Here is a 27,936-nt window from a genome sequence, read left to right as displayed (position 1 = left end):
GTGCTGAAAGTAGTAGTTGTCTCCACTTATTTTCGAATGTTTCCCTTCAGCTATAGCTGTAAGCACAGTAGAGAAACAAGATGCTGGAGCCTGATGGTAAACATTGGGGAAGAGCTAGTTCACTCATGTATGCAAAAGAATTGATGGCTAAGTCTCCAGCTCTACAATAAGTCACCCTAATGATCCTTGTTTAAAATAATGTCTGTTCTGGACCAGAATGATAAAAGGGGTGCCCCTCTGACTCATTAGTATTGGGGCGTAAAGATAGATGACCCAGATATAGAACCTATGCTTATTTCTGAACCCTGTTTCCATTGAGTATTAGTTTACGTGTGCACAGTGTGGGCACAGCTTGTCATGCTGTTGGCCTCATAGCACTTTAAGTGTCTCCTACCTGTCTCTTCAGCAATCCCAACTGCCAACAGGTCTCTAGTTTCATGGATCCACAGGACAGCTGGAACGGTGGGCAGAGAGAATGTTTTTCGAAGGCCGGTCCAGTGTCATTGACTGAACAATGATAGAGCGCCCGGGTATTGAGCGGCTCCACACTAAATCTTTGTAAAGAGCACTTAGCTCCCCTGCGTTAGCCACAGAAAGAATATCTGTCAATGACCATCAGTGGATGCTTTCATCCTGAGGCTCCTCTGCCTGTATTAGTTGCTAAGCTCTCAGTGTATTTTTCATCCTCCCAGGCTGTTTACTGAAAAAAAGGACAGGCCTGAGTGACAGGCCTCTGTCTCAACACTCATACACTCTATAAAAGTCTTGTTTATACTTCACTCGGAATCAGGGCTCTCTCTTGCTGAGATGTAACATGACTACTCATGCACCTGTAGTTAGATGCCATCCATTATTACTTCCACAATACAATGCAGAACAAGACTTTGAAGCAAATATGTTCAAGTATCAGTGAATATATGTGTTAATGTGTACTTGTTCACACCCACATGCATGCATTATTATGTACTTCATGTTGCTGTGTTAATACATGCATGATCCAGTAAACATCTTTGCCTCTTTTATATGTTCTCTTACAGAAGGAGATGAAACTGGTGTGATGGATAGCTTAATGGAAGCTCTACAGTCCGGAGCAGCCTTCCGTGATCGGCGAAAACGGACACCACGCAATGGTATGCAGCAAAAAACACTGTCTTTATTTTCCAATTATGATTAATGCTATTTCTGTAAGCCCCATGTGTCTGCAGAAAATACCCTTTGCCCCTTAAGATGTTAAGATGCTCCCTTATATTACATATATGAACCATCCAGTTTGTATATAATTAGTTTGTATTCATGTATTTGTGCTTCTCCTTTTGACTTGTTTCAAGGATTTATGGCTGATATACACAGAAACATGACCATGTACAGGAAAATATACACAGGTGCCTGGGAAACAAGCACACATCTGGCTTGGTTAGGGTCATTAGTGATTTTTTTTGTCCCTTAGCCATTCATAAAGCACTTATTATAATGTAGCCATGCTGGTTGGAGTTGGACTGAGGCTGATTTAGTGTAATCCTGGTGTTAACACATTCCATTCAGTCATGATGAATGGCCCGTGCCCAGAGGAGTACCACCTAGTAGGGATGCAAGGGTCAATTGATATGCAAGGCAGAGTTCTGCAGAAGAGCCACAGGTGCTGCCATCTCCACACTGGCAATCATGGAAGAAAATGGGGGGGGGGGGGATCAGATCAGTGGGTGGATTTGATGATTCTGCTATAGACTACACATTGCGAAGAAAGCAGTATGAATAAGAATACGTTTTTAAGGCACAGGAAGTGCATTTCTGTCTAGCACATTTTTGTGCATTGCTGCTTAAGCAATATTTACATCTGGGAATCTTGTAGAGTTATAATACGCAACCTTTCACAAAAGGTTTAAAATTTGCTTCGTTTGCAGTATTCACATATTAAAGGATAATTCCGGTATTTTTAAAACAGGGCCCTATTTTTCTTTACATATTTTGGGTTCAAAATCATTTGGAATTGGTCCATTAGATCACCGGCAGCTGAGAACAGGTGGCAAACAAGCTACAATGACTGTAACTTAATCCTTTGGGGCAAATGCACCAGGTCAAAGTACCTGTCTTTGCAAGTCTGAAGGGTTTTTGCTAAACTCTGGCCATGGTTCATTCTGCAAAATATCTGAGATTTATCTCCTCTGATGCCTTTTTCTCCTTGCCTTTCTCTCCATCCTTCCCTTCTTTTCTGTTTCTTCTTTATTTTTTTATTTTTGTCACCAACATTGTTACAGGTGACCAAAGCCCTTCCAGTCCAGCCTCTCGGTGGCCGGGTGCTAACTATGGTAACAGAACCCTAGGTGTGTGTATTTAACCTTTTTAACTCAGACCCAGCACCAGCCTGCCTCCTTCTGCACCTCTCCTGGCTGCATAACACACATCCTTCTTGTTACTCTTAAGCTGAGCTGGTCTACAACATGCAGTCTTATGCTGAGTTATTGCATTTTACTTTTTTCTGTATAATATGTAAGATTTACTATATGTAAAAGAAAAAGCCACCATCAAAGCTTTAGATGGATGGCAAGTTAAAATGAAAATGAAGATAAAACTTGCTTCTTATTAACATACACAGCTCCTTGCGGAGAAAAACAACTGCAGTTTTAAAATGAGTTAACAATAATTTTGAGATATTTATAATTAGACCTTCGGTAATGATCCATAGTAAATCATGACTTTCACAGTGATGAATTTAGAAACATTGTTTCAAAATGCAATATAGATGAAGTCGAAATACACACAAATGAAAATCACTGTTGGTTTCACTTGATCTTATATTTTGCAGTAGCAACATACCATTTTAGTATCCTTGTCACTACAGAGGTGTATCATTACCCCAGTTTCTCTGGAGACACATTATAGAGCAACAGTGCTTTTAGTTAACTACTATAAGGAAACAAACTCCCAGACAGAATGGTGTGCTGCATTTAGTAGAATAGCAGCAAGTTAAGAAATTCCTCAAAGAATTTGATACCAACAGCATTGGAGAACACAATCAGTGCCTGGAGTTGTATCAACAAAAGCCTAGTTACAGAAAAAAATGCATTAATGGGTAAAAATTTGCAGCATATTTTATTATTAGTAATACACTTCTTTTAAGCATGAATCTTTTAAGCAGGATCGCATGAAAACATTCAGCAGTAAAGAGGAAAATTCTGGACAGGAGAGACCAAGACATGATGTAAATCTTACATTGAATACCTTAAAAATCTAAAACAGGTTGCCCTGATGTTGACCCCTCGATCCTAAATGTTTAATATTGTAACACTGATACAATCCTAATAGCGGTCACGTCGCTACTTGAGGGAAATGTTTTCAGATCAACTCAGCATTATTTCTGTCATGTAGAGCAGCTCCAGGTATCATCTAGGATAACTGTCTTACTCTTCATGTTAGCCTGTCAGAGCATGAAATCACTTCCTGTCTTGTGGCAATGTTTAGGAAGTGTTCTGCTGGAGACTTCTGTAGATCTCTGTGCTTTGGCCACTCACAGTGGTTTTTGCATATCATCTGTCTTTTTGTCTATGTTTTGTAAATATCAAACTGATGTGCAACAGAACTCAAGATGCGCCTCCTTTTGAAGAATTCTTGCCTTTTATGCTATGCACAGGCCTTTGAAGGACATTTTGCTAAATATGAATAGCCTGCAATTCTCAACAAATTGGTAATGCAACAGTGTCTCTCTCACTTTAAGATGTTTAATTGTGGTTGCATGTTCAAGTACCTGACGGGCTGGTGTGTTCATGGATGAGAATGTCTGTTAAGAGAATGTATAGTGTGATGCCAAAATAATGAGGTATTGGGCAGTTGTTTCTCCATATTTCTAAACAAGTAGTGTTACAATTACAGTTAAAAAGAAATAATCTGAAACATTTCGGATATGTGTTAATATTTCATTAAAAGAAAGTTTTTTTTGAGTCAAGCTAAGGAGAGGGCCTTGGCAAGCTGACACCTGGCTATGAAAACTGCCAGGGTCTAATGAAAGACACAGAATATTACGTCCTTGGTGGGTGTAAGCTGTTCCTAGTACCTGAAGTATGAAAGTACTAATTAAATATAGTTAGGCTCACCTCTATCGACCCCACTTTTGTGCCTACAAATCGCTGAGGAAAGGCTCTGACTGGTGTGGGTGTTTATGCACCCAACAGCAATTCAGAGCATCCGGCTTTCTTGGAGTCTCTGGGTGGCATCATGGAAAGGATTCAACCGGGGACTCTATAGTTCTACTGGGAGACTTCAACCACCATGTGGGCAACAGTGGCAAGGCACAAAGAAATGTTTTCCAAGTTTGTTCTCTCTCATTTATTCTGTTTGTTGTTTTCTGAATGGAAACTTAAGGGGCAGCCGAGAAGTGGAGAGTGTCCAGCTCGACAGCTTTTCCACAACTATCCAGAGTAACAGTTACTGGGTGGGTGTGGGGATACTCATGAATCCCCAGATTAGCACTGATATGTTCAATATTTCAATGAACATGAGGGAAGAGAAAGGCTCTGACTATGTGTGCCTTTGTGGGAAGCAGCAGTTTGAAGTGTCAGGCCCTCTAGTAGTCTGAGTGGGTTCTAGAGAGGGCACCACCCGGAACACCATAGTCCTGGATGGGGAGGAAACATTAGGTGTGTTGTTGGACAAGAACGACATGCCTGAGGAGGCAGGATTCCAACACTCATAGGAGGGCCTTGTTCTTTTCCTGGTTGGAGGTCAGTGATGTATTCAAAACACAAATACAATTTCTCCAAGTTGGTACCTTTTTGTTTATTTTCTGAATGGAATCTTAGGGGGTGTCTGACAAGTGGAGCATGTCCATTCTGGTGAGCCCTTCTGTTTGCAGATGATTTAGTCCTGTTGGGTTCATCGGGCGTGGCCTCTAGTATGAATCTGGCAGTTTTCAGCCAAATGTGAAGTGGGTGCAACAAGAGTCGGCTCAGTAGAAGCTTGTCAGTATTGAGGAAGCCAGTTGAAGTGGTCTTGGCATCTGATCGTGATGCTTTTTGTTCACATTCTTGATCTGTTGATGTAGTCTCAGCATGTCTAACTGGGGGGAGACCTGGACCAGGAACGTGCTGGTAGGATATACTCTGACAGAAAGATGGGTAGAAGGTCTGTGTTACCTTACTTGCCACTGGCGAAATACTTGTGAAAATGGTTTGCCACCCATCCACTATATGGTGTGTCTTGGGATCATTTTAAAACTAAATTGTGTCTGTCTTGTAATTTAATTTAATATTCTGTATCTCTATGACGTATTTTTCTATCTTTGAGACAACAATATTATTTTGGCCTTATTTCCTTGTCACGATGCTGTCCTGCTTGGCACTGTGGATCATACTCTTGCACTTTTTTTTCCTATTTCACACCACTGCTATTCTACCAGAATGTATTACTGTATGCACTGACAACTCCCTGTTTATTGATATCGAACCCGGACTGTGGTTTGATAAACAGCTGCATGAATTCTCTACTCTGAGGTGATGACAGGGGAAAATCCTTTTGACATGCTGGGTCCATGGATTTTTTCTAAATGCAATCTGGAAATCAGTTCAGCTACTACAGATCATACGGGGGGTTTGACTCATCTCATGAAAGGGGGCAAGGGGTCTTTGAGTTGTTACTTTTTTGTGCTTTTTTGTGGGAACTGTCAATATTTGATTCAGTATGTAAAAAAATGAAGGTGTAATTTTTGGGTCAGTACAGCAGCATTATTTTTATGTGCTTCTGTACATATTTGCTTTCTCTCTGATTCAGGGACTGATAGCATTTCAGTCACTGAATTTACTGGCAGAGAAGGTTCTCTGAGCGTTTGTATCAGACAGTGTGCCAAATCTATTCACTCCTGCTTGTCATGTCTGTTGTAATCTCATGCTTTAAAGCTTGATTAACCTCCTGTCATCCTCAAACGTGCAGCGAGTTCCAGAGAGAGTCTCTTAGAGTCAAACAAGAATCTTTGCTTACGTTAAAAGAGTTCATTTAAAGCAGCATTTTTTGTCGTCCTTCAGGCTAAACTATACTCCAGCAGACTACCTCAAGATTCAGGCTGAACACAATTCTAGGCGCCGCCAGTCACAATTACACCCAATTCCAGAAGCATTTCCTATTTCCTTGTCTCCACTTTGTGTAAGATGGAAAACCTAGCCCGGGAGGCCATACTCATGTGTTATGCAATTACACCAGCCAGTCCTAATTCAACACACAGAAACTGGATGGATTGATGGAGACCAGAAAAACCACATTTCTGTTGTAGGTTCAGTCTCACTTCATAAAATAGTATTTTGCTCAATCCAGATTGTTTAACACTATATATTACACAGGTTTGTTTATTTTTTTTACTTTAAAATTAAGTTTTACTTGAACAAGTATAAAAAAAAGATTAGAGTTTACCTTCTTGTTTTTGCTCTACTATTTCCCTTCTGGTAAGACAGTTACCTGGGTATCTGGCAGGAGATTGGTGGGTAGAGAGCAGGAGCCTCTCATACATCCTGGATCATCGATTTTCGGTCAGGGATGAAAGCCACAGACTCAGTAGGTCTTTCATACTGGGGGGCATCCCAAAAGACACATCAATCAGATTTCAAAGAGAACCAAGCCAATCTTATTTATTTACTGCCTTTTCAACGTCATTACAATCCCAAACCAGGGCCTATCTCTTTTCCTCTGTCTGCCCCACTCTCCTGCTTCACCTTCACAGGTCAGTCCATCAAAAGTTCCCTCTTCTGTTCTATATAGTAAGCCTCTTAAGGACTTATTTGACATTGAACAGGGAGGGATCATCTCATGCCCCTTAAAAAATAGAGATGCAGTGATATAATGCTTGTCAAGATTCTGAATTTCAGTCCAACTATCTAATCCCCCGAAGCCTAGCAGTTAATTCAGCTGGTCAGGCCAGAGAGTGGGCCCCCTGTATGTTTAATGAAGATTAAATTACCTATTTTCACTCATGAAACTTTAAAGAAAGAAAGGGGATGAATCTGCAAAGAGGCGAATGAAAAGACTTAAGAGAAGTGTCTTTAAAAAGGACATGCTGGCAAGGATAGAGATTTCCTCCATCTTCTACTATATCCCCCGACCTCATTTGTGACAGAAATTATCGTTTAATACTTATACATATACTTCTGTGTTTTTTATCCACATCATCCTGATGTAAGACAACCATAATATGTTCAGCCAGGCAGCTATTTTCTCATCTGTCTTCTGATCTGGGGGAAATCACCCATTTGTTCCTTAAATTACATCACAGAAAGAGATAGTGATCGTAATTCCCTTAGCAATTAATTTGCTCACACATATGTTCTACCCATTGTTTTGTCTCTCTCTTGTTGTCTCTCAACCTCTCTAGCAGCTGTTCTCCTGTTCTGTTTCACATGCACACGTGCAAGCTTGTGTCACATATCAGATAGGGACTGTTGCTGTAGGGTGTCTCTGAGTTGAGGGCTAAAACCCTTTGCCTCCACAAGCTCCTGGCTTCCACTTCAGTTGATAGATGTTATTCATTGGGGCGGCCCTAGAGGCAATCCTACAGGAAGTGGAGCTAACATGATTTGGGGCGAAGAGACCCAGAGGGTGTCGGTGCCTCTTGCTATAGCTCGGATGGCTTAGTAGATTCGAGATATCAATAGAGTAGATGAGAGCACAGCTCTGTAGAGACGTGCTGCTTGAAATCTATCACCTGCTTCTCATAGATAAGGATATTTATCAACAGCCAAAGGAAAAGGCAGATGGGAAGGAACTGAGGCATGGACAGACACTCCATTTAAGATTTGACATCCTAGGGCATAGACAAAGCCTTTGTCCCTCCCATTGACCCACAGAGCCTTTCGCTGGACCTGACCATTTTTCATCCACAGCAGAAAACCCATCATGGAAATATAGATGAAGATTTTATGTACCATTTGAGTACCCTTGGCGCATAACTGATTCGTTGCTTGACTCTGCCAAGAGCGGACGTAAAGTAAGTGAAGTGTGACATGGAGCCATTTTGAGAGGATAAATCAAATCTTAATAAAAGGCAGTCTCTCTGAGTGGACACCAGGGGTCTCTAGCCCCTGCCCCTGCTGTTAAGTACCCCCTAAACCCTTTACTGTTTAAATTATACTGAAGTTATCTACTTGAGTACAGGGTATCAACAGGGGCCTGTCTGCATGCCCTTTTGATGCCATTATGCCCTTTTACAGCTCCCTGTCTGAGAAGACTTATCATGTGGAGCCTAGCCTCCTCTGGTAATGCTTACTTTTCTTTTTGTTCCTTTTTTTGAAATAAAGTCAAAGACCTAGTGCTATAATGGACTCGGAGCTCTCAACACCTATGTCCAATATTGTCTTACTTTATTGGCACAGGGCCTCATTGATGTAAAAAGTACTCAGCCCTCCCGCCTAGTGGACCATCAATGAACAACTGCAGAGCAAAAACATCTACTAACTTATCATATTCAATAATATCCTACAGCTTTTGCAGTGGGCTGCTTTTTTTCTAGCTCACTCTCCAAACAATATTGGCTTTCAAGTATGTGGGCAGTTATGAAAGGTCACCCTAAGTGTAAATTGTCAATACTGGATCAATTTTGGAGGACAAATATGCTTTGGAGGCCCCATAATGGAAGGTTTCATCTTAGTTTTACCCAGGGCACATTCACACAATAAGATTGATATCATTCATTGTTTGATGAATTCCTAATAGACCTATAAACTTGCCAAGCTTAAAGCCAAAGGAATGCCTGTGAAAGCCAAATATAGGAGAGGCAGTCGGGCCATCCCACCAGCTGAAAAATTGCCCTCATATAATTCCAATGGAATCTCGCCCAAGCCATCATGCTTAGTGTTGAAGGATGGGCAACTTGTGTTGGTTGAATTAAACCTAATTTATCGCTCATTAGGCATACTGCAGGGCCAACTGATGATCAGCTAGAGAACAAATAATGTGCGGGTGGAATAGGATGCCATCCTGTATGGTTATCTGTTCCACTGACAATAACAGGCAGTGCCAGAATCAAATGCTTCTTCCTCTGCTGTCATACTCTAACTCCTTTATGTGGCTGTTATTAAAGTATAAGATATAATGTCCAGACTGATGTTTGTATTTGAAGTGTCAGCCACTATCTACAATCTGTCATTGAGGTGGAATTATTATTAAATATTTAATATTCTTTCCTATTAGGCAGGCTTGATGTCTGTAATATGGAGGTATAGGAAAGGAATGGCAATGTAAATGAATGTAATGGGAAATATTAGTAAAGGTGATGATTAAAAGAAATACAATTAAAATCAAAACAAATCATAAGTATGTGATGCTCTCAGCATCAATAGATACATTTTTTGTTTACTTTTTTATTTGTGTTACACGGTAAATTCAACATGTTTTTCAGAGGTGATATTGCAGTGATGCATTCCTTTTCTGAAGTGCAGGAAAACTGAGGCTCCATCTTTGTAGTAATTTGACTATGCTGATTTGGAGATTATCTGAGGATTAACCACAAAATGAATAAGTACATTATTAGACAGACATGAATAATGCATAATCAGTTAACAATGCTTCTTTTGGGGAATTTGGCAGTAAGTGAAAGTGACACTAACATCAACACTTTACAAGGTTTCCTATGATTAAATGTTGAGCAGGATATAGTTGTTAGTAGTGTTTGTATGGTGCAACATTGGGAAAAGGTGACATATCCTGTAGTTCTTTAATGAAAACACGAAGCAAACAAATAAAAGCAGAACATTGTAGAAAAAAACTATCAATTAAAAAGAGTTTCATGAGCTGTAATGACTTGTTTGGTTACACATTTAGTTGATATATGGAATATAACAAAAATATACAACTTTTATACAACAATATACAAGTTTTGTTATCATAATAGCCTGACTGACTTTTTTCAGCCTCATTTGGAGATCGTAAGCAACAAAAAGTAAAAGGTTGATTACTTCAGAAACTATGTTTAATGTCATTAGTCTGAAAAAGGAAAAGAATGTACTGCAGTATTGATAACAGCAGTTAGTCTCCCCCCCCCCCCCCCCCATGGTAGGATGTGCATACTTTCACAATGTGAATGTGTTTTGTTTATTTGTTATTAAGATGTATGCAGTAATTCATCTATTTGGCTTTCTTAAGAACAAAAAGCAGAAGTGAAACAACAGGCATGTATTGTTCCATGCACTGTATGAAAAAGCTGCTTTTCTCTCTTTTCGCTAGGCTCTGTTCCCTAGTGTTAACAATGTTTTTCTGTCTGCTTAATTATTAACTTTAGTCCATTGTTTGTGCGATAGATTGTATAACAGGTTATATAGATAACAGACCGTTTTTGATTTGCTAGATTTATTGTTGTTTCATAGGATTATGATTTGTTGAAAGGTGTTCACCCTATTGGTTGTGATTTGTTTTTTTCTTTGATAAGTCTTTTCTGCCTATGTTGTTTGGGGAGATCAGCTGCTCAATCAGGGATAGTGAAAAGGGGTTTTAATCACATTTACTCTTGCCTATCGACCTGGTTCTCAAACATCCCTTTTAAAGTTTTCAGGTGCCAAGCTACATCGTCTGGCTTTTATATGGAGTGGTGCCACACACTGACATGAAAGTGTGACTTTTGGACCCAAACGAAGTCTGTAGTTTTCTGCCTTATGGTCACTATTAAACCCCTGAAAACATCCTATGAATCCTGATTGTCAGAACAGCTATGTACTCATCATAACACATGCTCAAGGATAAATTTGGTCATCTGATCAGTCATTTGACTTATAACAGACAAAATCATGTGTAATAGTGATCAAATTATTGCAGACACAAGCAGAGGGAGACAGATAACAAAGCAGTTCAGAAAGAAATACATTGATGGAGACTTTTAACCAAGTTGAGACTATCATGGGCTTAAAGTAATGGAAGTTGAGATCTCGTGCTTGGCATGGTCGAAAGTGCATACATGACATATGGAGAAGGCAGAAGAGAGAGGCAATGAAATGGAGTGAGTGGGTGTATTGTACAGTGATGGACATATGTATAGATAGTGATAGTGATGAAGAGTTAAAGAGAGCAGGAGAGAGAGAGAGGGTTAAATGGAGGTAAAAGGCAGAATACCCCTCTGCTCAGACACACAGATAAGCACACACACACACACACACACACACACACACACACACACACAAGGCATGCAATCAGCAATAATGCTCCCTACACTCGGGCACTCCTCCTCCAGTCAAGCATGATTGTGCTTGACATGGTTCCATCACTAATGCTGACTGATGCCCATTTGCTAGGCTCTTCACATTTATTTATTTATCTGTTTATTTGCGTCAAGTTTATTTATTGATGGGCCTCAAGGATATGATGGCAAATCTCCATTTGCTGATATGGGGAAGTAAGAAATGGAAAGCTATAAGGGTGTGCAACATTTACACGTGAATGAACAAAAGACAGAGGGAGGACAGAGTTCACCTTTTTATTTAGATTCCAGCAGTTGAAATAGCTATTCCTTTCTGGTAATGGAAAAGTGATATGGCCCATTTAGTTACTTAGCACTAATCCCAATGGTTTAGCCGCTTCTCTGTTTTTTCTTCCCTTTTATCTCTTTGTCTTTCTTCATTCATTCTTTTGACTTCTATTTGGTTAGTGTCTGATGGAAGGATTTGAGTGGGGTCAAATTACTCTCTTGCCTGTATGAGTTTTCCCAAGATTCAGCAGCACTTTCAGACACATTAAGTGCATGCAGCACATTGCTTCTGCAGTTGACCACCATATACCCATGAGGGTTTTAAATGCAAGCTTTATTTAATGCCCAGTGTTCACATAACCTCCATATCCTATATGGTCTTCTATTTTGTTATGACTTCACAGATTTTTTTTTGTTTTTGTAGCTTTTAATAAGAAGTCCCTTTGTCGGTGATTATTACATAGGATGATGCAATTAGAGCTTAATCAGTGTACGTGTAATTGTTGTTTATTCTCACAATGACATATTTGCTGTTGTAAGCTACTGAGGGAACAGTGATGCTTAATTACCCACAAGTGTACAATTTGAGATCATTAGCTTTGGAAGCCAATACCTCTGGCCAGAGGTCTGCCAGAGGACCTTTGGTCCACTCTTGTACTGTTGTGGTATAAAGAATTCCAAGCTTAAAATTGCTCCTAAATTTAAGTAGCCTGTCTACATGATCCCCATCATTAAATTTCTATATATCAGTTGCCTTAACCTACAGTTTAGGTTAACTTTTTCAAGAATAAATCAGGTCAGCTGCAGTAAAATATAAATGGAGATTTATCAGCTGATCTAAAAGTGATACTGACTAATAAAGGTGGTTTAAAGTGAACTAAACAGAGTTGGGGATCCTCTTTGAAGAGGGGATGAGTTATCTGATTTGACACTGAGAATATTTCCCACTTTGGGTAGGGTTAATAGCAGAGGGTGAAAGACAAAGAGAAACCAAAAGACTTTTTAACGTATGCACCTCTGTATCCGAGACCAATTGTATCCCTCTATCGAGACTGAAGAAGTAAGAAATCCCTCACAACTTGTAACACATTTTGTCATATGCCTAGAATGATGTGTGGAGCTACTAAACTCCATCTTCTGTGAGAGCTGATTGGCATCTGTGCTTTTATGAAGACAGGTATCCTACCCAACTGCATCTGTGAGTTTATTTAAATTCACCCAAAACAGTTACACAGTGTTGAGAAGGAGGGGGGAAATAAACAAGAAGAGAACACAACAGCTTGGCATTCATGAATTCCATAAATGACAATGTTTCTCCCCTAAGAGATGACTAATATGTCAAGTTTAAAAATAGACAGACTGCCACAGTTCAGACCCTCTGCCTCTAGTGGATGAGGATTAAGCAGATAGTTGGTAAAGGGTAGAGATTTGTGATTTGGTGGTGTGTGTGTGTGCGTGTGTGTGCGTGTGTGTCTGTGTGTGTGTGTGTGTGTGTGTGTACTTGTGCAGCTATGTGTGTGAGAACCAATGTGAGTTTAAGACCTTGGGAGTGAGGACATTTTTGCCAGTCCTCCCAATTTTAAGACTTGCTTGTAAGGTTTGGGTTAGAATAAGGTTTAGGTTAGGGTAAGGGTTGGGGAATACATTGTGTTAATGATGGTCCTCACAAGTACTGAAGTACAAGGTTGTGTGAGTGTTGGGATTGTGGTGGATGCATGCACTTTATGTTTGCATACATGCACAGATGTATGATTTATGTGTGTGTGTTTCTGTGTCTATATGAGGTTCTTGTAAGCCAAACATGATTTCCATGTCAAGTCAATAACCTGTGGCAGCAGGATGAGGGCCTTGAGAAGTAGCCAAACAGTATGGGGGTCACGCATTAGTGGAAAGCCAGTGGAGGTTCCTGAGTTTGTAACATCTCCACCCTCAAGGCATTGCCAGCTAAGTAAAGGATGAGGCTGCACACTGCATTACCTCAACTATTATTTTTTTTCCCCTCCACTCTAGATGAGTTTCTTCCAGTGGCCCAGGTCACTGTTGCCCCGGGGCGGATTATGGCAGATGGGTGCTGTGATGTTTCTTAAGATTCCTGACAAGTGACGGAGGGAGTGTGTGTGTTGGTGTGTGTTCATACGTTTGATCTTTTTTTGGGTGTATGTTGTTTTGTGTGATTGTGTGTACTGTTTATTTGTGGAAATGTTTACTGAAGCTTAGCATTCCTTGGCAGCCAGTGGTTGACCTGATTTCTATGTCACAGCGTGACTCACACAGGTTAGCTTTTTAAGGAGACAGTGAGGTCAGTGTGAAAACTAAAGTCACAGATGTGGCATCTAAATCTTATTCCATACAGACCCCAGCTGTGGCATAACTGAATATGTCTGCATAATCACATTTACAACACATGTATGTCTAAATATTCTATGTTGGCTAAATATAGCCTTACATCATTGTAAATATTCAACCACAATACATTATGATTAGTGAGAGAGCATGTAAAGTCATTTATGGGCTGCATTATTAAAGTCTCTTAAGGTAGGGCTCTTTCTTCACTCCTGATATCACCATTAATATGTTTACGGTGGTGGCAACAGTCTGTCTGAGAAATTGATTTTTCTTTTGCCAATTGTAAAAGTTTTATGACAGTCAATATGGCTGAAGAAGCAGTCTGTCCATTTTTTACTGGATCTCTTGCTAGCTGAATAGATGGTTCCTGCTTATAAACCTTGAATAATTGAACAGGGAAATCAGTCAATGAGAGGGGGAGAGGCACAAGGTCTTGATGGCTTGATGGCAAAGATGACAGCTTGCGAAAGAAAAAGACAGTAGACTGATTAGCCACTGTGTCATATTGCTTCATTGCTGTCTGTACACTATGCTCTCTCATCTCTTTTTCAACCTCATCTCCTCACTCACCCTCTTTCTCAGTCTGTTACTCTCCTCACTTGCTCCTTTTCCTCCCTCTGTTTCACTCTTGCCTCTCTTCTACCTCTTTACTCTTGTATTACTCCAATTTCTCCCTTATCAACCTCACTTTGCCCCATTCCTCACTATCCCCCTCTTCAACCTAATGCCCTGTTTTCTTTAAATGCTTTATTTTTACTCACATCCTTTCTCCATCCATCCCAATGACCCAGTGTCACTCCAGGCAGAATTATTACTCTTGGATGGAACATCGGCTCAGTGGCGCCGTACTCTGCTCTCTCCACATTATCCATTTATAGAGTATCCCCTTTTGTGGTGAGCCATCTTCCTATAGCCCAGTAATGATAGGAGTCTTGGCGACCCTGTGCATTTGCACTGTAATATAAGACATTCTCATTAGTCGAAGGATTGTGCTCTCTCTCATGTCCATTACATTAATTGCTACACATCACTGCCTGCCATGCCCCTCAGTATTCTGTTACATTGCCGGCATTCTCTGCCCCACATCACCTAACTGTGGCCCACAATTGCTTTGCCCAGGAAGGTGAGAAAGGTAATTGAAAAATGTTACATAGAGAATTGGATAAGATGTTTTTAGTCAGAAAATTTCAAGGAGATAATCTTACCACTTTGTTTGTGTTTTGTTACATGAATGACTACCAATGAATAAAAAAATGTTTTCAGATCAAATAAATTGAAGCCAAGTGCCCTTCCACCTCCACACCATCCCTCTGTTGTCAGTCATCTCTCCTCATAATAGAGAAGCAGGCCTCTACCATAATTGCTTTGATGGTCCAGCCTGAACAAATCACTTCTGGGCATAAAGAGAAGCCTTGGAGATGGCAGCCAGAGAGAAAAGGTGCGAATGAATTAAAGCACTTTGCGTTCCTCTGGGGCATGTGGCCCAGATTTTTCTTCAAAAAAATATAAGGAGAGGAAAGAGTGTGGGGGTGGGGTGTGCCTCTTTCCTCTAAGAATAAATGGCAGTAAAAGCAATAATACACATAATACATCCAGCCTCCATTATGCCAAAATGGAGAGCTTTTTCAGGGAAGACACAATGGCACTGACATAGTTAACTGGCAGGTGGAGAAAGGAGGATTTCACTGGAAATAATCTGATTTTGAACGGAGCTTCCATCTATGGGAGAACCTCTGGTCAGGCCTTTTGTGAAGGAACAAAAGTTTGGCCCTTTGGAAGCAAAGCTTTGAATGTTTCAGTAGAGCTGGGTGAATGGGCCATGTGAATGTCCCAAGGCCCTCATGCTGAGGACTGCAACAGGCAGCCGTCAAACAGGGCGATACAGCACCACTCAGCTTCCTTTGGACCTGACGATGTCAGAGCCAGCTCTCTGTTTTTCTTCCTCTCCTCCGTTATCTTCCTTAACCTTGACCTAAAGATAAATGTTTTACTTCTTTTCTCTTATTAATCACATGTGCTACTTGAATACTATTCATACTCAGGGTGACAATCAGGGTCCCTGTATAAAGAAACTGCAGTCTTATACTGTATATCTGCACCCATGGCTTGATCTATAGAACAGCAGAGGTGACAGAGGGTCAGAGATAGAGCTGATACGGCTGGAAAGACAGATATTGAGTAAGCTTAGTGAACAACACTGTTCAAATCTCAAAAAGCTGTGTAACAGTCCTTTGAAATTGTGTTTCGCTGCCGAACAGAAGTCTGGTAGATGTAAGACAAAACTTAAGTTTCCTGTGACTAACTGAAGTGCACATGATTCAGATATTTTCATTATTCTATTTTGAGGCAGAGGGGTGGGGTGGAGACATGGTGCTTTTAGCTGGTGGGTAACTGAGGGGAATCTGCTGTTTTCAGTAAAAGTTCAATTATGAGTACAAGCTGCACAGGTTGAGTTGTCATGACTATGACACAATGGCCATTTGACTAATCCGCCTACAACTCCGCAAAACCTACAGGGGTCACAAGCCCCCAAAACAAGGCTCCATGGGTGTCTGAAACATCATTCTCTTGCAATGGCCTTGTCTTTTTTCCCATGTAGACAAAGGCACGCCCCTTGTTAGTTCCACCCTGATCCATTTGCTTCTCTTAAAGTTAACCCACCAACCCAGACTGCATCCCCCAATTCCCTGCTATCGAACCAAATCTTTGACCCTCTTTTTGTGGGCCATGCCTTTTGTTTGTGGTTGACAGCCCATTCAATCCATCAGAGCTCCAGGTGCGGCTCTCTTGCAAAGGAATCGTGTGTCCACATAAATGCAGGCTGTTGATTGAATCAAATAGATAGCACTTATAACTCTGGATCTATGTAGAGGACAACATTTTAAACGTGTAAAATATTTGAGAGTAATCTGCCAAAAAAGTCAATTAAAAAAAGATAAAGAATGTGGTATATCTTCCCCAAAAAGAAGGTTTTGACAGAAGTCAACTTCAATGCCTTATTCTCTCCTTTCATGGATTTCTTTTATGTATGTCTTGACTATCACCTTCCACATCACCCTATAAGGATGAGCAGTGGTTATAATTGCTTTTCATATAATAATTTTGCTGCTTTATTGTCGACAAGAGCACAGTTTTCCTTGTCAACTTGAGTTAAGCACATTCATCTTATGCACCTATTTGAAGTGTTCTTTAGCAGAAATGAGGTTGAATACATCCACACGCAACAAAGACCAGCCATTATCAGTGCTGAGTAGCTAATTAAGGAGTCTCTCTGACTTGTTACTTGCCAAGGAGTGTGCAGTGGGTCCGTAGCCATGTATCCAACCATGTGTTTCAGGGAAATGTCTAAGGCATTACTTCTGCCCTCCCTGCATCCATAATTAACCTCCCTCCATTCATAATTCAGATGTGTTCTTCACACATCTTCTGGTGATATGACATTATTTTGCAATGGCTAAACAGAGATAGTGACGCCCCTGGTGCATGGGCATGTGTGTGTCTGCCTGACACACTTTTGACTGTCAAGGCTCCACCCCAGCTACAAGTACAAGGTATATGAAGATGAATCTGCCACCACTTCCTTCCTTTTGGTTGGATGGGTGCATCAGCTTATCCTTGTGGCAAGGACATTTACTGTATTTTTGTAGTTCCATTGCTTTCATGAAAAACACCTGTGCTTCCAGCTAGAGCTTAAATAGTTATTGCACATGACATCAGTTGAATCCAGTGTTCAATATCTTTGCAGCTGCTGAAACAGTCAAAAGCACGTCTAATACGTAGTTTGAATGGTTAAACGTATTTTACATACAGAAAGCACTCATAACATTCTTTGTAAAGCATGTTATATTTGCCTTTTCAAGGCCAGGGGTGTAGGACAGAGAGCCATGGAGTGGAGGAAGGAAAGGAAAGTGACAGACAAAAGAAAGAATAAAATACATGATGGCATCAGGTGATGCAGAAATGTGAAGAGAGAGAAGAGCAAAGACTTAGATAGAGATGGACAGAGAAGGAGAGTAGGCATCTCATTGCCAAAGCAGCACTCAATATTGTGTCCAGTCCTGAAGGATGTGACATATTTCTCCAGTCTTTGTTGGCTGTTTTAATCAGCTTACATATGTCCTGGATGAAAATTGAATTTGTCTGGAAGAGAGTAAGATACTATTGGCTCTACCACTGTCTCTTGATTGTGCGTGTGTTTGTGTGTGTTTGTGTGTCTTTGTCCACATTGTGCACATGCTTGCAAATGTCTGTGTGTTTCTGTGCATGCACGTGTGTGCAAGCATTATCCGCACCAGAGCCAACCAATTCATAACAGCAATGGATTGTGTTTCTCCCATATATCATTGTCAAGGCAGCTCACCTCTGCAGTGCCAGCTTATTTAATGGCCAAGACCTAAACTCAGAGTGCACAAAAGACCCCTACTCCCCTTTTCTACCCATTTGCCCTCTGGCATTTGGAAGAGCGTGTTTGTGTTGGTTATGTGTGTGAAACAGACAATTTCTTCCTGTGTGTGTTTCTATTCATCTTTGGTTGTATAAATGCAGGGTTTATAAAAAAGGTTTTACAGTACTGTTCACTTGTATACAGTGAAGTATATGGCAGTTTGCACATTGAAGCAACCCACCTGTTATTCAACACAATCTCACATCTCACCATAGGCTGCCTTACTGTGCTCTTCAGACAGCTGAGGATTGCACCCAACTTCATCTTAGCTTTAAGACTTCTATATATGAAGGCACACTCCATTAATCTGTACGTCTACCAGGGTGGTTTGAACAGTCTGTCTGGCACAGCTAGACTTTCCACTGAGGAGTTCATCCCTCAACAGATCGCCACTTTATGGATAGCATCTTTTTTATTATTTTGAGCCAGTGCAATCTTTTGCTGCAGTTATGATTGATCACAAATATCACACAGTATGTTCCTGACTCGCAGCAGAGATTTTAAATAGGGAAGTCTTGCGCCTTTGAACTCCACACTGTACTGGAGTGAGTAAAGTACTTTCAGAAAAGCAAGGCCAAGATTATTCACTATTTGGTACGATGCACTCTTGCCCTGTCTTTTGTTCATAGAAGTAGGGCATGCCAGGGGGAAAAGGGCAACACAAGATATAGTGCAGATACAGGCATCCTGCAGGAAAACTTTGGGAGCTTTGGGAGTAAAGAAATATAGAAAACAGTGTCATCAATGAGTATTTTAATATTCTTAACATCTAGATGTGTGATACATACAAGTATGCTGATACTGTCTATACAATGTTGCCCGTATTGTACACGTTTTATCCTGCTAACAAATTAACACAACCTCCAGAGTAGGTCACAGTTGCTCACAAATAACTAAATACAGTACCTGCTCTTTTTAGGTCATTTCATTTGCATGGGGGGGTGGTGCTTTTGGGGGGAAGGTTATAAGGCATTCTTGATTCAGATGCAAATGGGACAGTTATCAGCCGCCAGGACCTGATGAATAATGGGATGTACAAAACGCACGGTCCTGCATAAGGAAATGAAAGAGCGCCTCTTTTCTGCCCCGCTGATTTCATTATAGACACTATTATTGGCTTAGAATGGCAACATCTATTATCTAGAGTCAGAATGTGACCATTTTTTTTTTTTTTTTTTTTGATGCGGACAGTCTTTTACTACTGTCAAACCTCATCAAATATTGCTGCCCCAGATAGGGCAACAGGCACAATGTGGAGAGTGGGAGCCTTCAGGCAGTGGTCAGATATAGGATCTGTTAATGTCTATTTAGCCTTGAGATGGAGCTCTGCCCTGATGACTGTGCATGCAACTCATGCTTCCAAGTTTTTTTTATTTCACATGTCAGTACCACATCTTGGTTTTACCAGTTCTCTGTTGTTCTTTGACAAGGTCAGTAGCTATATAGTATGTACACTTGAGTGGTGTCAGCACCTTTTCCATTTCATTGGTCGTTATGTGGCAATAATATAAAGGACGTGTTGGTTTGTCTCTTTGTCCACTGAAAGCATATTGCACTACTTAATTTCATAATTATTTACATTATTATGTTGCTGCTATGCAGTTTGTATAGTAAGAATGTGGTAAAATACTAAAATTGGTACAAAAGTGTTAGGATGATGTTGGGTTCTCCCAAAGACAATACATAAATAGTAAATGGATTTTTTAAATCTCATTGGTAGAAGACATTTCGTTCTTTTAGACAGCTGAGCAACAATGACAAGATACCACATGATATTACATTTTTGTTCAATACATATATACTCTTTGAAGTGCAGGTTTGTACCTGCCAAACTGAACCGCACCTGAATTTCCTGCAATATGGAGACAAAAAAGTGAAAAGTAGATCATTTGGAGTGGAGGATCTAAGAATAGAAGAGAGCCTGTGGCATAGGGCAGAGGGAACAAGAAGGCAGAAGGTTTGGCTGTGAATAAGACTCACTGACAATGTGATAACGCTGTAACTAACCTCCAGGGATGTTTAATGTGTTTCTTTACCTTAGCTAATGCTACCCTCTGACTTTCCCACAGAATTCTCATATATGAACAACTAGGAATTAGGTGTGGCTGTTTAGTGAATGTTGAAGTGTATATTGTAGTGTTCCAGTTACAATCTAAGTTTGCATGTCACATCACAAAGGTTATTGATAAATACTGATATTCATACAGTCTATTTCTTGTCATGAGTGAATGTATTACCATCATATTCCAAGTAATGTTAGTGAAGTAATGTCCTCCTCATATTTAGGAATATTTCTTACATACATGTATAAGTAAAATCAGCTGAGGTTCTAAAAATGTACATCTTGCTCTATACTCAGTTTTGAAACCGCTCCCAGTCTGCATTTTCACATAAGTTTTGCCCGTGTATAGGCACAAATGTATGCTGGTACTATGAAAAACCAAATTCTTTATTTGGGTGTTGGCCCTGAGGATTTCTAAGAACCCTTGTTTTAGATAACAGACAAAAGGTATATCTTCGAAAGTCTTTCCTTCCTATCCCGAATGACTGTCGTCCTACCCCAGAAGCATGTGATTACAATACACCTCTAGGTCTAATCCCTAAATTACCCCACGATGATTACTATCTGTCTTGAAAAAAATTAAGTAAGCTGGCAAGGTGGCAGAGGAACAAAGTGGATAACAATATCTTGCCAGCCACAGCATAGGACAGACACTTTTATCAGAGGGCCCCTGCATGTTGTGAAGTTAAGCAAATTGGTTCTGCTCTCAGTGAAGCACAGTATAGTTTAGGTACCTTATAAAAGGGTTTACGATGCCTCTTGCCAACCGGATAGAAACATTCTTTTCTTCACAAAAATATCTGGCTTTGGTTAGATTATGTCTGTTTCTATTCCTGTGCTTAGTGTGTTGGGGCTCAATTCGCCAGGCCCTTCACCTCTTAGAGCTTAGCCTTAATCTGCATTTAACGGAGGCCTGGAAAAGACAGGAGTGATTATCACAACGTTATATGCTCAGAAGCTTTTATTTATTAATTTGTTTAATGTCTTTGACTCTTTTCAATATGTCATCTGGATGACAGAGTCAGTGTTTGGGTTATTTTTTTAAGAGGATAAACAAATAATCTGAGAGTATAGGGAGACAAGAGCTAATTTTAGTATCAGAGAATTTCCCATTTAATTGTGATGTATTCATGTTTGCAAGCAGAACTGGTCGGGTTTCTAGGACAACAGTTTGATATAAATGGGACATAATTCAGTGAAAAAAGGTGTTAACAGGAGCATCATGGGGGACACACAAAGGGCTTCAATTAACTGATCGGTTTTTATAATTTCAAACAAACAAATCATGCAGGGTGCATGTTTTTATGATGCAATTTGTTATTCCCTGTGACAGCTATGCCTTTTTTTTCATTTGTTCACAAATGTCGAGCTTTTAGAAGATTAATTACATTCTTTCTAATAGCCTTGTTGTCCTCACTTCCTCTTTCATTTACTGTCATATCCAAGAGACCTTCAGGCACCTTCTCCTCAGCGCGCACAGACACACACCATCCCCTCTCCTCCTCTGGTCTTGTATATAGTCCAAGTGATTGGATGAATAAGTTGTGCCATCCCATATGGTGGGCTGTCCTGCTGGATCTGATCACAGTAGTGAATGAAGGAGCCCATGAGTCACCACCGGTTTGTTCTGCCGCACTTGTCACGCTCTGCTGTCGCATACTTCCCTCTCTCCCTCCGTCCATCCTGCCAGCCAACAGACGCCGTGCCTTTTAAACTCTCTCGCCCTGTCGTTCACTGTCTCCCTCTCTCATGCACATCATAACTGCAATCTCTCGCATGCCCCCCCCCCCCCCCCCCCCCCCTGCTCCTCCTTCTTTTTCTTCATCTGTCACTCTCTTTCTCCTTCCCTTTCTTTTCTTTCTGTCTACCTTCCTAGATGAGGTAAACCCTGTGCCCTGTTCTCTGACAGCATAAACGTCAGTATGTTCCCCAAGCTCTGCACTTCCTTCACAGTCAGTGCCAACATCATTGTCATTTATAAACATTTTATGCCAGCTCTGTAGGGTAATGGCTAATTTCTCCCACCACACGGCTCTTCATTAAAAGTTTATTTTCTGTCAAAATGTATCCCAATCAAATTAGCTGCAGCTACTTGGACAACTTTGGTTTACCTCGGCATGTGTCTAAGTTGCTCACTCTGATGCATCCATGGTTATATTTTTAATCAGTACAGATGTTCATGTATTTGCTTGAAAAGAGTCGAGTTCATTTAAGTAAAAATTATCTGGTTAAAGAAGCGATAAAACACCAAACAATGTCTTGATTTAAGAAAGCAATAGATGAGACACCACATACTGGAGTTTCCTCCACCAACTCCATTATTGTCCTAGATCAGGACACCTCATGGGTCATTATTGTGACTACTGTTATACCACTGCCAATTATCAAAGAACATAAAATACTAGGTTGTGTTTAAATTATTAAAGACAAATAAAGCATCAAAAAAGGGATATTTATCAAAGAACATGTCTGTCTTATAACACCATCAGCTCACAAAGAATCAGTTGAACTGTTGACAAAGGCAACACCAGATCTCTCGTGACAACATTTAAAAAGTTGGAAGACACTGAAACATGACTTATACTGTAGACCCTTTGCCTTGTGCCTCTTCATTGCACTATTACCACTACCAAGATGCATGCATTAATTTAATCAATATTGGTGAAATGTTTGTGTGATCATCAACTGCAGTGGGCGACTGCTCAGTCTACTCAGATGCTACTTGCGTTGTTGAAGATCGATGCATATCCAACTCATCGCTCCACACATGCTCGATCATATGAACACTGGGTGTAAAAATACTTCTATTCACTTCTTTTCCCCAATAACATTAAAAAGCCTTTTCATGTTTCTTCTCTTTCTTGATGCCTTCTACCCTCCCTCCTCTTCTCTATAACATTCTCTAGTTTTCTTGCTTTTATTTATGTTCCTTTCTTCTTCAGTATTATTTTTCTGAAAAGAAAAATCAATACGCTCCTTTTCTTAGCCATGAGAAACAGCTGAGAAAGTAAACACTTACAATAAGTCTAGAGTGGTATTTTCTGTTCAGATACCAAGTTAGTGAAAATGTATGTGTGCACATGCTCTTTGTCTAATTATCCTCGTCTGTCATGTCGCCACAAAGAAAACACTGGAGTGGCTGATATCAGGATCATATCATCACCATGGAATGACTGCACTGGCGATAGTGTTAGCAGTGTCTAAATTACTGCTCTCTAAGGTACCGGCTGCTTTACCATCATTAGCACGGCCATTACATAGATTGGTGAAGGAAGGGTGCTGAGGCTTTGGCAGGAGACCAGCTGAGTCTTCAGGCTGGCAGGGTCATTCAGGAAGTGAATACGACTTCTGCCACACACACACACACACACACACACACACATACACTGTCCTCTCACCTATTTTTCTGGTGAGACCAGGTTGCAGCCTGCAGAAAAGCTGGAGATTAGGTGCGCATGTTAGTGTTCATGTGTTCTTACTAGCATTGTGAGGACCAAATACCATCCTGATGATAGCAAGAGTTGGAAAAAATGATGATCATAACTTCCCAGTTAATGTTGGGTTATTTCTGAGGTAGGGGTCTTAGGTTGTCTGACTGTAAACACAAGCTTTGACCTCAAAATATACTTTTGGTCCTTGCAGACATAGAACAAATATGGGTATGTGTGTTTAGGGAAGAGAGAGAAGAGGCTGGCCGTGAGGGGAGGTTGAAGTTATTAGTCCAAAATCTCGCCTAGGGCGCCAAATGCCAGGCCTGGAGGCGGTAAGCAATCATTCTAGTAAGACTGCTGCCACTTCTATCAAGTAACTCAACCTTTCATGAAACAATGGTGACCCACTCTTCCTGTCGTCTTCTGTTACACGACCATACACTCAGCAGTAATGTGACCTCAGCCTATAACATTACTTAGTTAACGAAGGTAAAGGAACTGCTAATTGAGGCCATGTTCCATCCACTGTTGGAGGGATGACATTTCACTAAAGCTCAGCAGAGTTATGAGTGATGGCTTTAAATGTGTGAGTGTTTGTGTGTGTGTGTGTGTGTGTGTGTGTTGAAGTGACAGAGCGAGAAAGATGGAATAAGGCATGGCTCTGTATTTAGTCGATTACAGGGCGGATATGGGAGTGAGCCAGCACAAATCCATGCAAAGCTACATCGAGAACAAGGATTGGAGTGGAGAGAGCTCACCTTGCCAATAACATGACATTTTCCACCAGTAATAATGCAAGCTTAATTTGGCTCTGAGGAGCATCTGGTGCAAATTGGACATAGTTGCTCTTTAGCATCCTTCCATGAATGATAGGCTCTCTATTTATACCTCTCTCCGTTGTGATAATGGTGTTGGCATAATGGACACACATTAAAAGTATATGACAGGAATTGCCAGGAAAGGAGATTGAGTGTGTTTGTACACATATGTACATGTACTGGACTTTGTTTGAGTCCATATGTATGTGTCTGTATCTGCATGTGTGTGCATGTGGTACCTGGGTGTGTGTCGTCGGGGGCCACTGAGGAGGAGCATGTTAACCAGAGGAGCAGCCGGTCCACCAGATGTTCCTATTCCCACTAGGCTTGTCACAAGTGGACCTTTACTTCTCTCCCTGCAGTACACACACACACACACACACACACACACAGACGATTTCTTCAGTAGACTATACATAGTAAATGCACAGCAATACAGAATGGAAAGCTACTTTTGTTGTTACCATCTCTCGATTTGCATACAATGAGGATCTTGTTCAAAGGGTGCTACAGCAAACAACATGTAAACCCACCTGGCCTGAATGATAAGCCTTTTTTCTTTCAAACAACAGCATTTTAGATGATGTCCTTACCAAATCTAAAGCCTTGCTTCACAGCGCTCAAGTGTGTATTGGAAAATTGTTTGACCGAGCATTCTCAAAGTAAATGGCAAATGCACCATTCTTATGCAGTGTCTTTCTAGTCTCCCAACCACTCAAAGCGTTTTTAGATTACATTTTAATACATTAATTCACTGATGGCTACAATGCAAGATGCCAACCTGCTCATCAGGGTGAGCTAATCATTCCCACACATACTTTTACACAACCTTCAGGATCTTGCCCACTTGGACTGGTGGAGCCGGAGATTGACTGCTGATCTAATTATTGGACGACCTGGTCTACCTCCTGAGCCACAGCTTCTTTACACTCTCACGACATATGAGTAATATGCCGTGTTCTCAGGGAGAAACTGCCTTGTATGAAGCTCTGCACACAGGTTAGCACTTTTGACAATCAATGGCACTTGTTTATGCGGTTGGTGCAGTGGACTCATTCTCATCTTGATTTACTATGGTTGGGTGCCTTTCATGGTGCGATGATCCTAGGTAGAGGATGTGGACATTTGGAAATGTCATGAGAAAGGTCGAGATCATCATCACGGCCCAATTCAACAGGCTGATTTATGAGGTTCTAGCAAATGAAATATAGTAAGGGGCAAGGGGAACAAGCAGGTCCCCATAGGCACCTCAAAGGTCACCTAACTTAATTTCAATTAGGCTTAGGGGAGGTCAGGAAAATATGTCATTGGTGGAAAGAATTCTGAGGAAATGGATTTACTTGTAATGACATTGTGTTTATGGGGATTAAGATAAGGCTAATCAGTTGAGGAAGGTGGCTGCGCTAGTACAGTATTGATTGAAGAGTTTGGGAAAGAGATGCCAAATGAAATAATCATTCTACTGTTATTCCACACAGTGGCATAAGTGACGTATATTGTTTATTATTTACAGAGGGAGAAAATGCAAGTCTCAGTGTTTCCTCCACTTCCTATCAATCACAGTGAGTTGTGCCTGCACTGAATCCCATCAATTACTGCTCTCCATTTGACACAAGCAACACCAATTCTGATTAGCCAACAATTCTCTGGAAATAGCAGCGTTGTAAAGAACAAACGGCCTGACATTTTAAATATTTAAGTCAAAGTTTACCACCAAACCCAACTCCCTTCAGTCTACCTCCCCATCACCATCACATGTGTCAGAAAGCACCCCCACACAAAACACTCAAAATGAGTCACAAATTGCCAGCAAATGATTTCCTGCTCAGGGAGAATAACAGGGTCCCCACTCTGCCTTTGATTCAGGCTTTTTTATCCCCTCTTTGTTTACCCATGCAGTCTAGCAGCCGCTCTTCTGGAATCCCTATTGATAGCTGTCTGACAGGGGGGCTGGGTGGCTAAGGAGCCCAGAGGGGGTAGTGTGTTGTGCAGTTTGTGGTTGTACACTGCATGAATGTGTTAGAATATATGGCATGTTATGTACATCTTAATGGGCATCTTTTGTCTTGTGTGTGCCATCATGTTTTTGTCTGAATCTGTCTCGATATATGCAAGCGCGCTACCAGGTGTGTGTATAGATCTGTCTGTCTGCGTTTGGTACGCGTCTGTTTATGTGTAGGCTGTGTTTGTGTGTCTTGTAAGGGTGATGTGGCATGGAGGTCACTTCTGTCAGATCCAACATCCAGACCCATGCTGTGATGTGAAGGGCACTGTCAAGAGACAACTACAAGGCAGCACAGGTACAGCTGCCCTCAGTGCTCTTTTTCCTCTGTGGCACACGCACACAGACACACACACAAACAGACATTGGTGGGGACACACAGACAAACACATTCACGCTTCCTGTAAACTGACACACAGTGGTGGGGAAGCCCCCCGAGGGCGAAAGCCCCAGGATTGTACAGTCTCTTCAAAACAAATGCTTCCGCCTACTTGTTGGCTATCCATTTGTTGGTGACTAGCTACAAGATGTTTGATATAACGTGGAAGATGGGAGCTCTGATATATTTGTGGTTTAACTTGGATGAAAGCAGGACTCTCTCTCTCTCACTCACTCTGTGTATGACCTGAGAACATGAGTTCTGTATGTTTTGAGTAACATGCTAAGCTTAGGTTAAAGATTACAAAAACAATAACCTGTGGGTGGCAGAAATTCAAAGACATATACTGCAAGTGCGAAAACATGACCTCTGTAGAGTCCAGTTGTGTTTATGAGACTTGAAAATGTGCCAAAATGATGTTGACAATAAAAAAAGACAGAACATAAAAGTTTTTCTTCTCTGTCTGTAAGTGGAAATAATGAAACATAAAGCTTATAAGAGTTTCACAAAGCAGATTGTAGTAGAATCCAAACATAGTTCATGATAAAAGTGGTTTAAAGAATAGATACAATACAGATCATTGTTTTGATTGAGGGACCCCTAGCAGCAGAAATTACATACTGTGCGTTTAATGAACCCGATTCAGCCACATTTCCTTATGTAAAAAAAAAAAGTAGTCAAAGTTCAATCAGCTTGTCTACATGTGTGAGAAGAAGGAAGCATTAGCAAAGCGGTGAAGAGATCAGTTCAGTGGAACGGAGGATGAAGCATAGCAGCAGGCATGTAATGTTGGTTTAGCCACAGCAGAAGATACAACACATGCTCATGGACGTGCTGGCCCTGGTCTGGATAGAATGTGACAAGCAGTATGAGTGAGTCTTGTATTTCAGTGTTTTGAAGTTTTAGAAGTTTGCAGTGAAAACATCTCTTAAAAGTGTGGTGATTTGTTTGTTAGTCTTTACACGCAAAACACCCAGAACCCCTGGAACTGTACCCAGAAAAAACAGGTCGTACAGGGTTAAGAGTAGA

General features: G+C 40.8%; 1 protein-coding gene across 1 annotated transcript in view; it reads left to right on the top strand.

Annotated features, from left to right (window-relative positions):
• The window catches only part of diaph2 (diaphanous-related formin 2), a 352,442-nt gene that overhangs the window by 311,212 nt on the left and 13,294 nt on the right, over positions 1–27,936 (top strand). Inside the window, exons 28-29 of the mRNA XM_070836524.1 lie at positions 1,038–1,130; positions 2,256–2,321. Coding sequence (XP_070692625.1) covers positions 1,038–1,130; positions 2,256–2,321 — 159 coding nt within the window. The remainder of the gene's footprint in view (positions 1–1,037; positions 1,131–2,255; positions 2,322–27,936) is intronic.

Source organism: Pempheris klunzingeri, chromosome 9 (assembly GCF_042242105.1).
Source record: "Pempheris klunzingeri isolate RE-2024b chromosome 9, fPemKlu1.hap1, whole genome shotgun sequence".
Classification (NCBI taxonomy): domain Eukaryota; kingdom Metazoa; phylum Chordata; class Actinopteri; order Acropomatiformes; family Pempheridae; genus Pempheris; species Pempheris klunzingeri.
The sequence above is the reverse complement of the archived record's forward strand: the minus strand, read 5'-3'. Positions and strand labels throughout refer to the sequence as shown.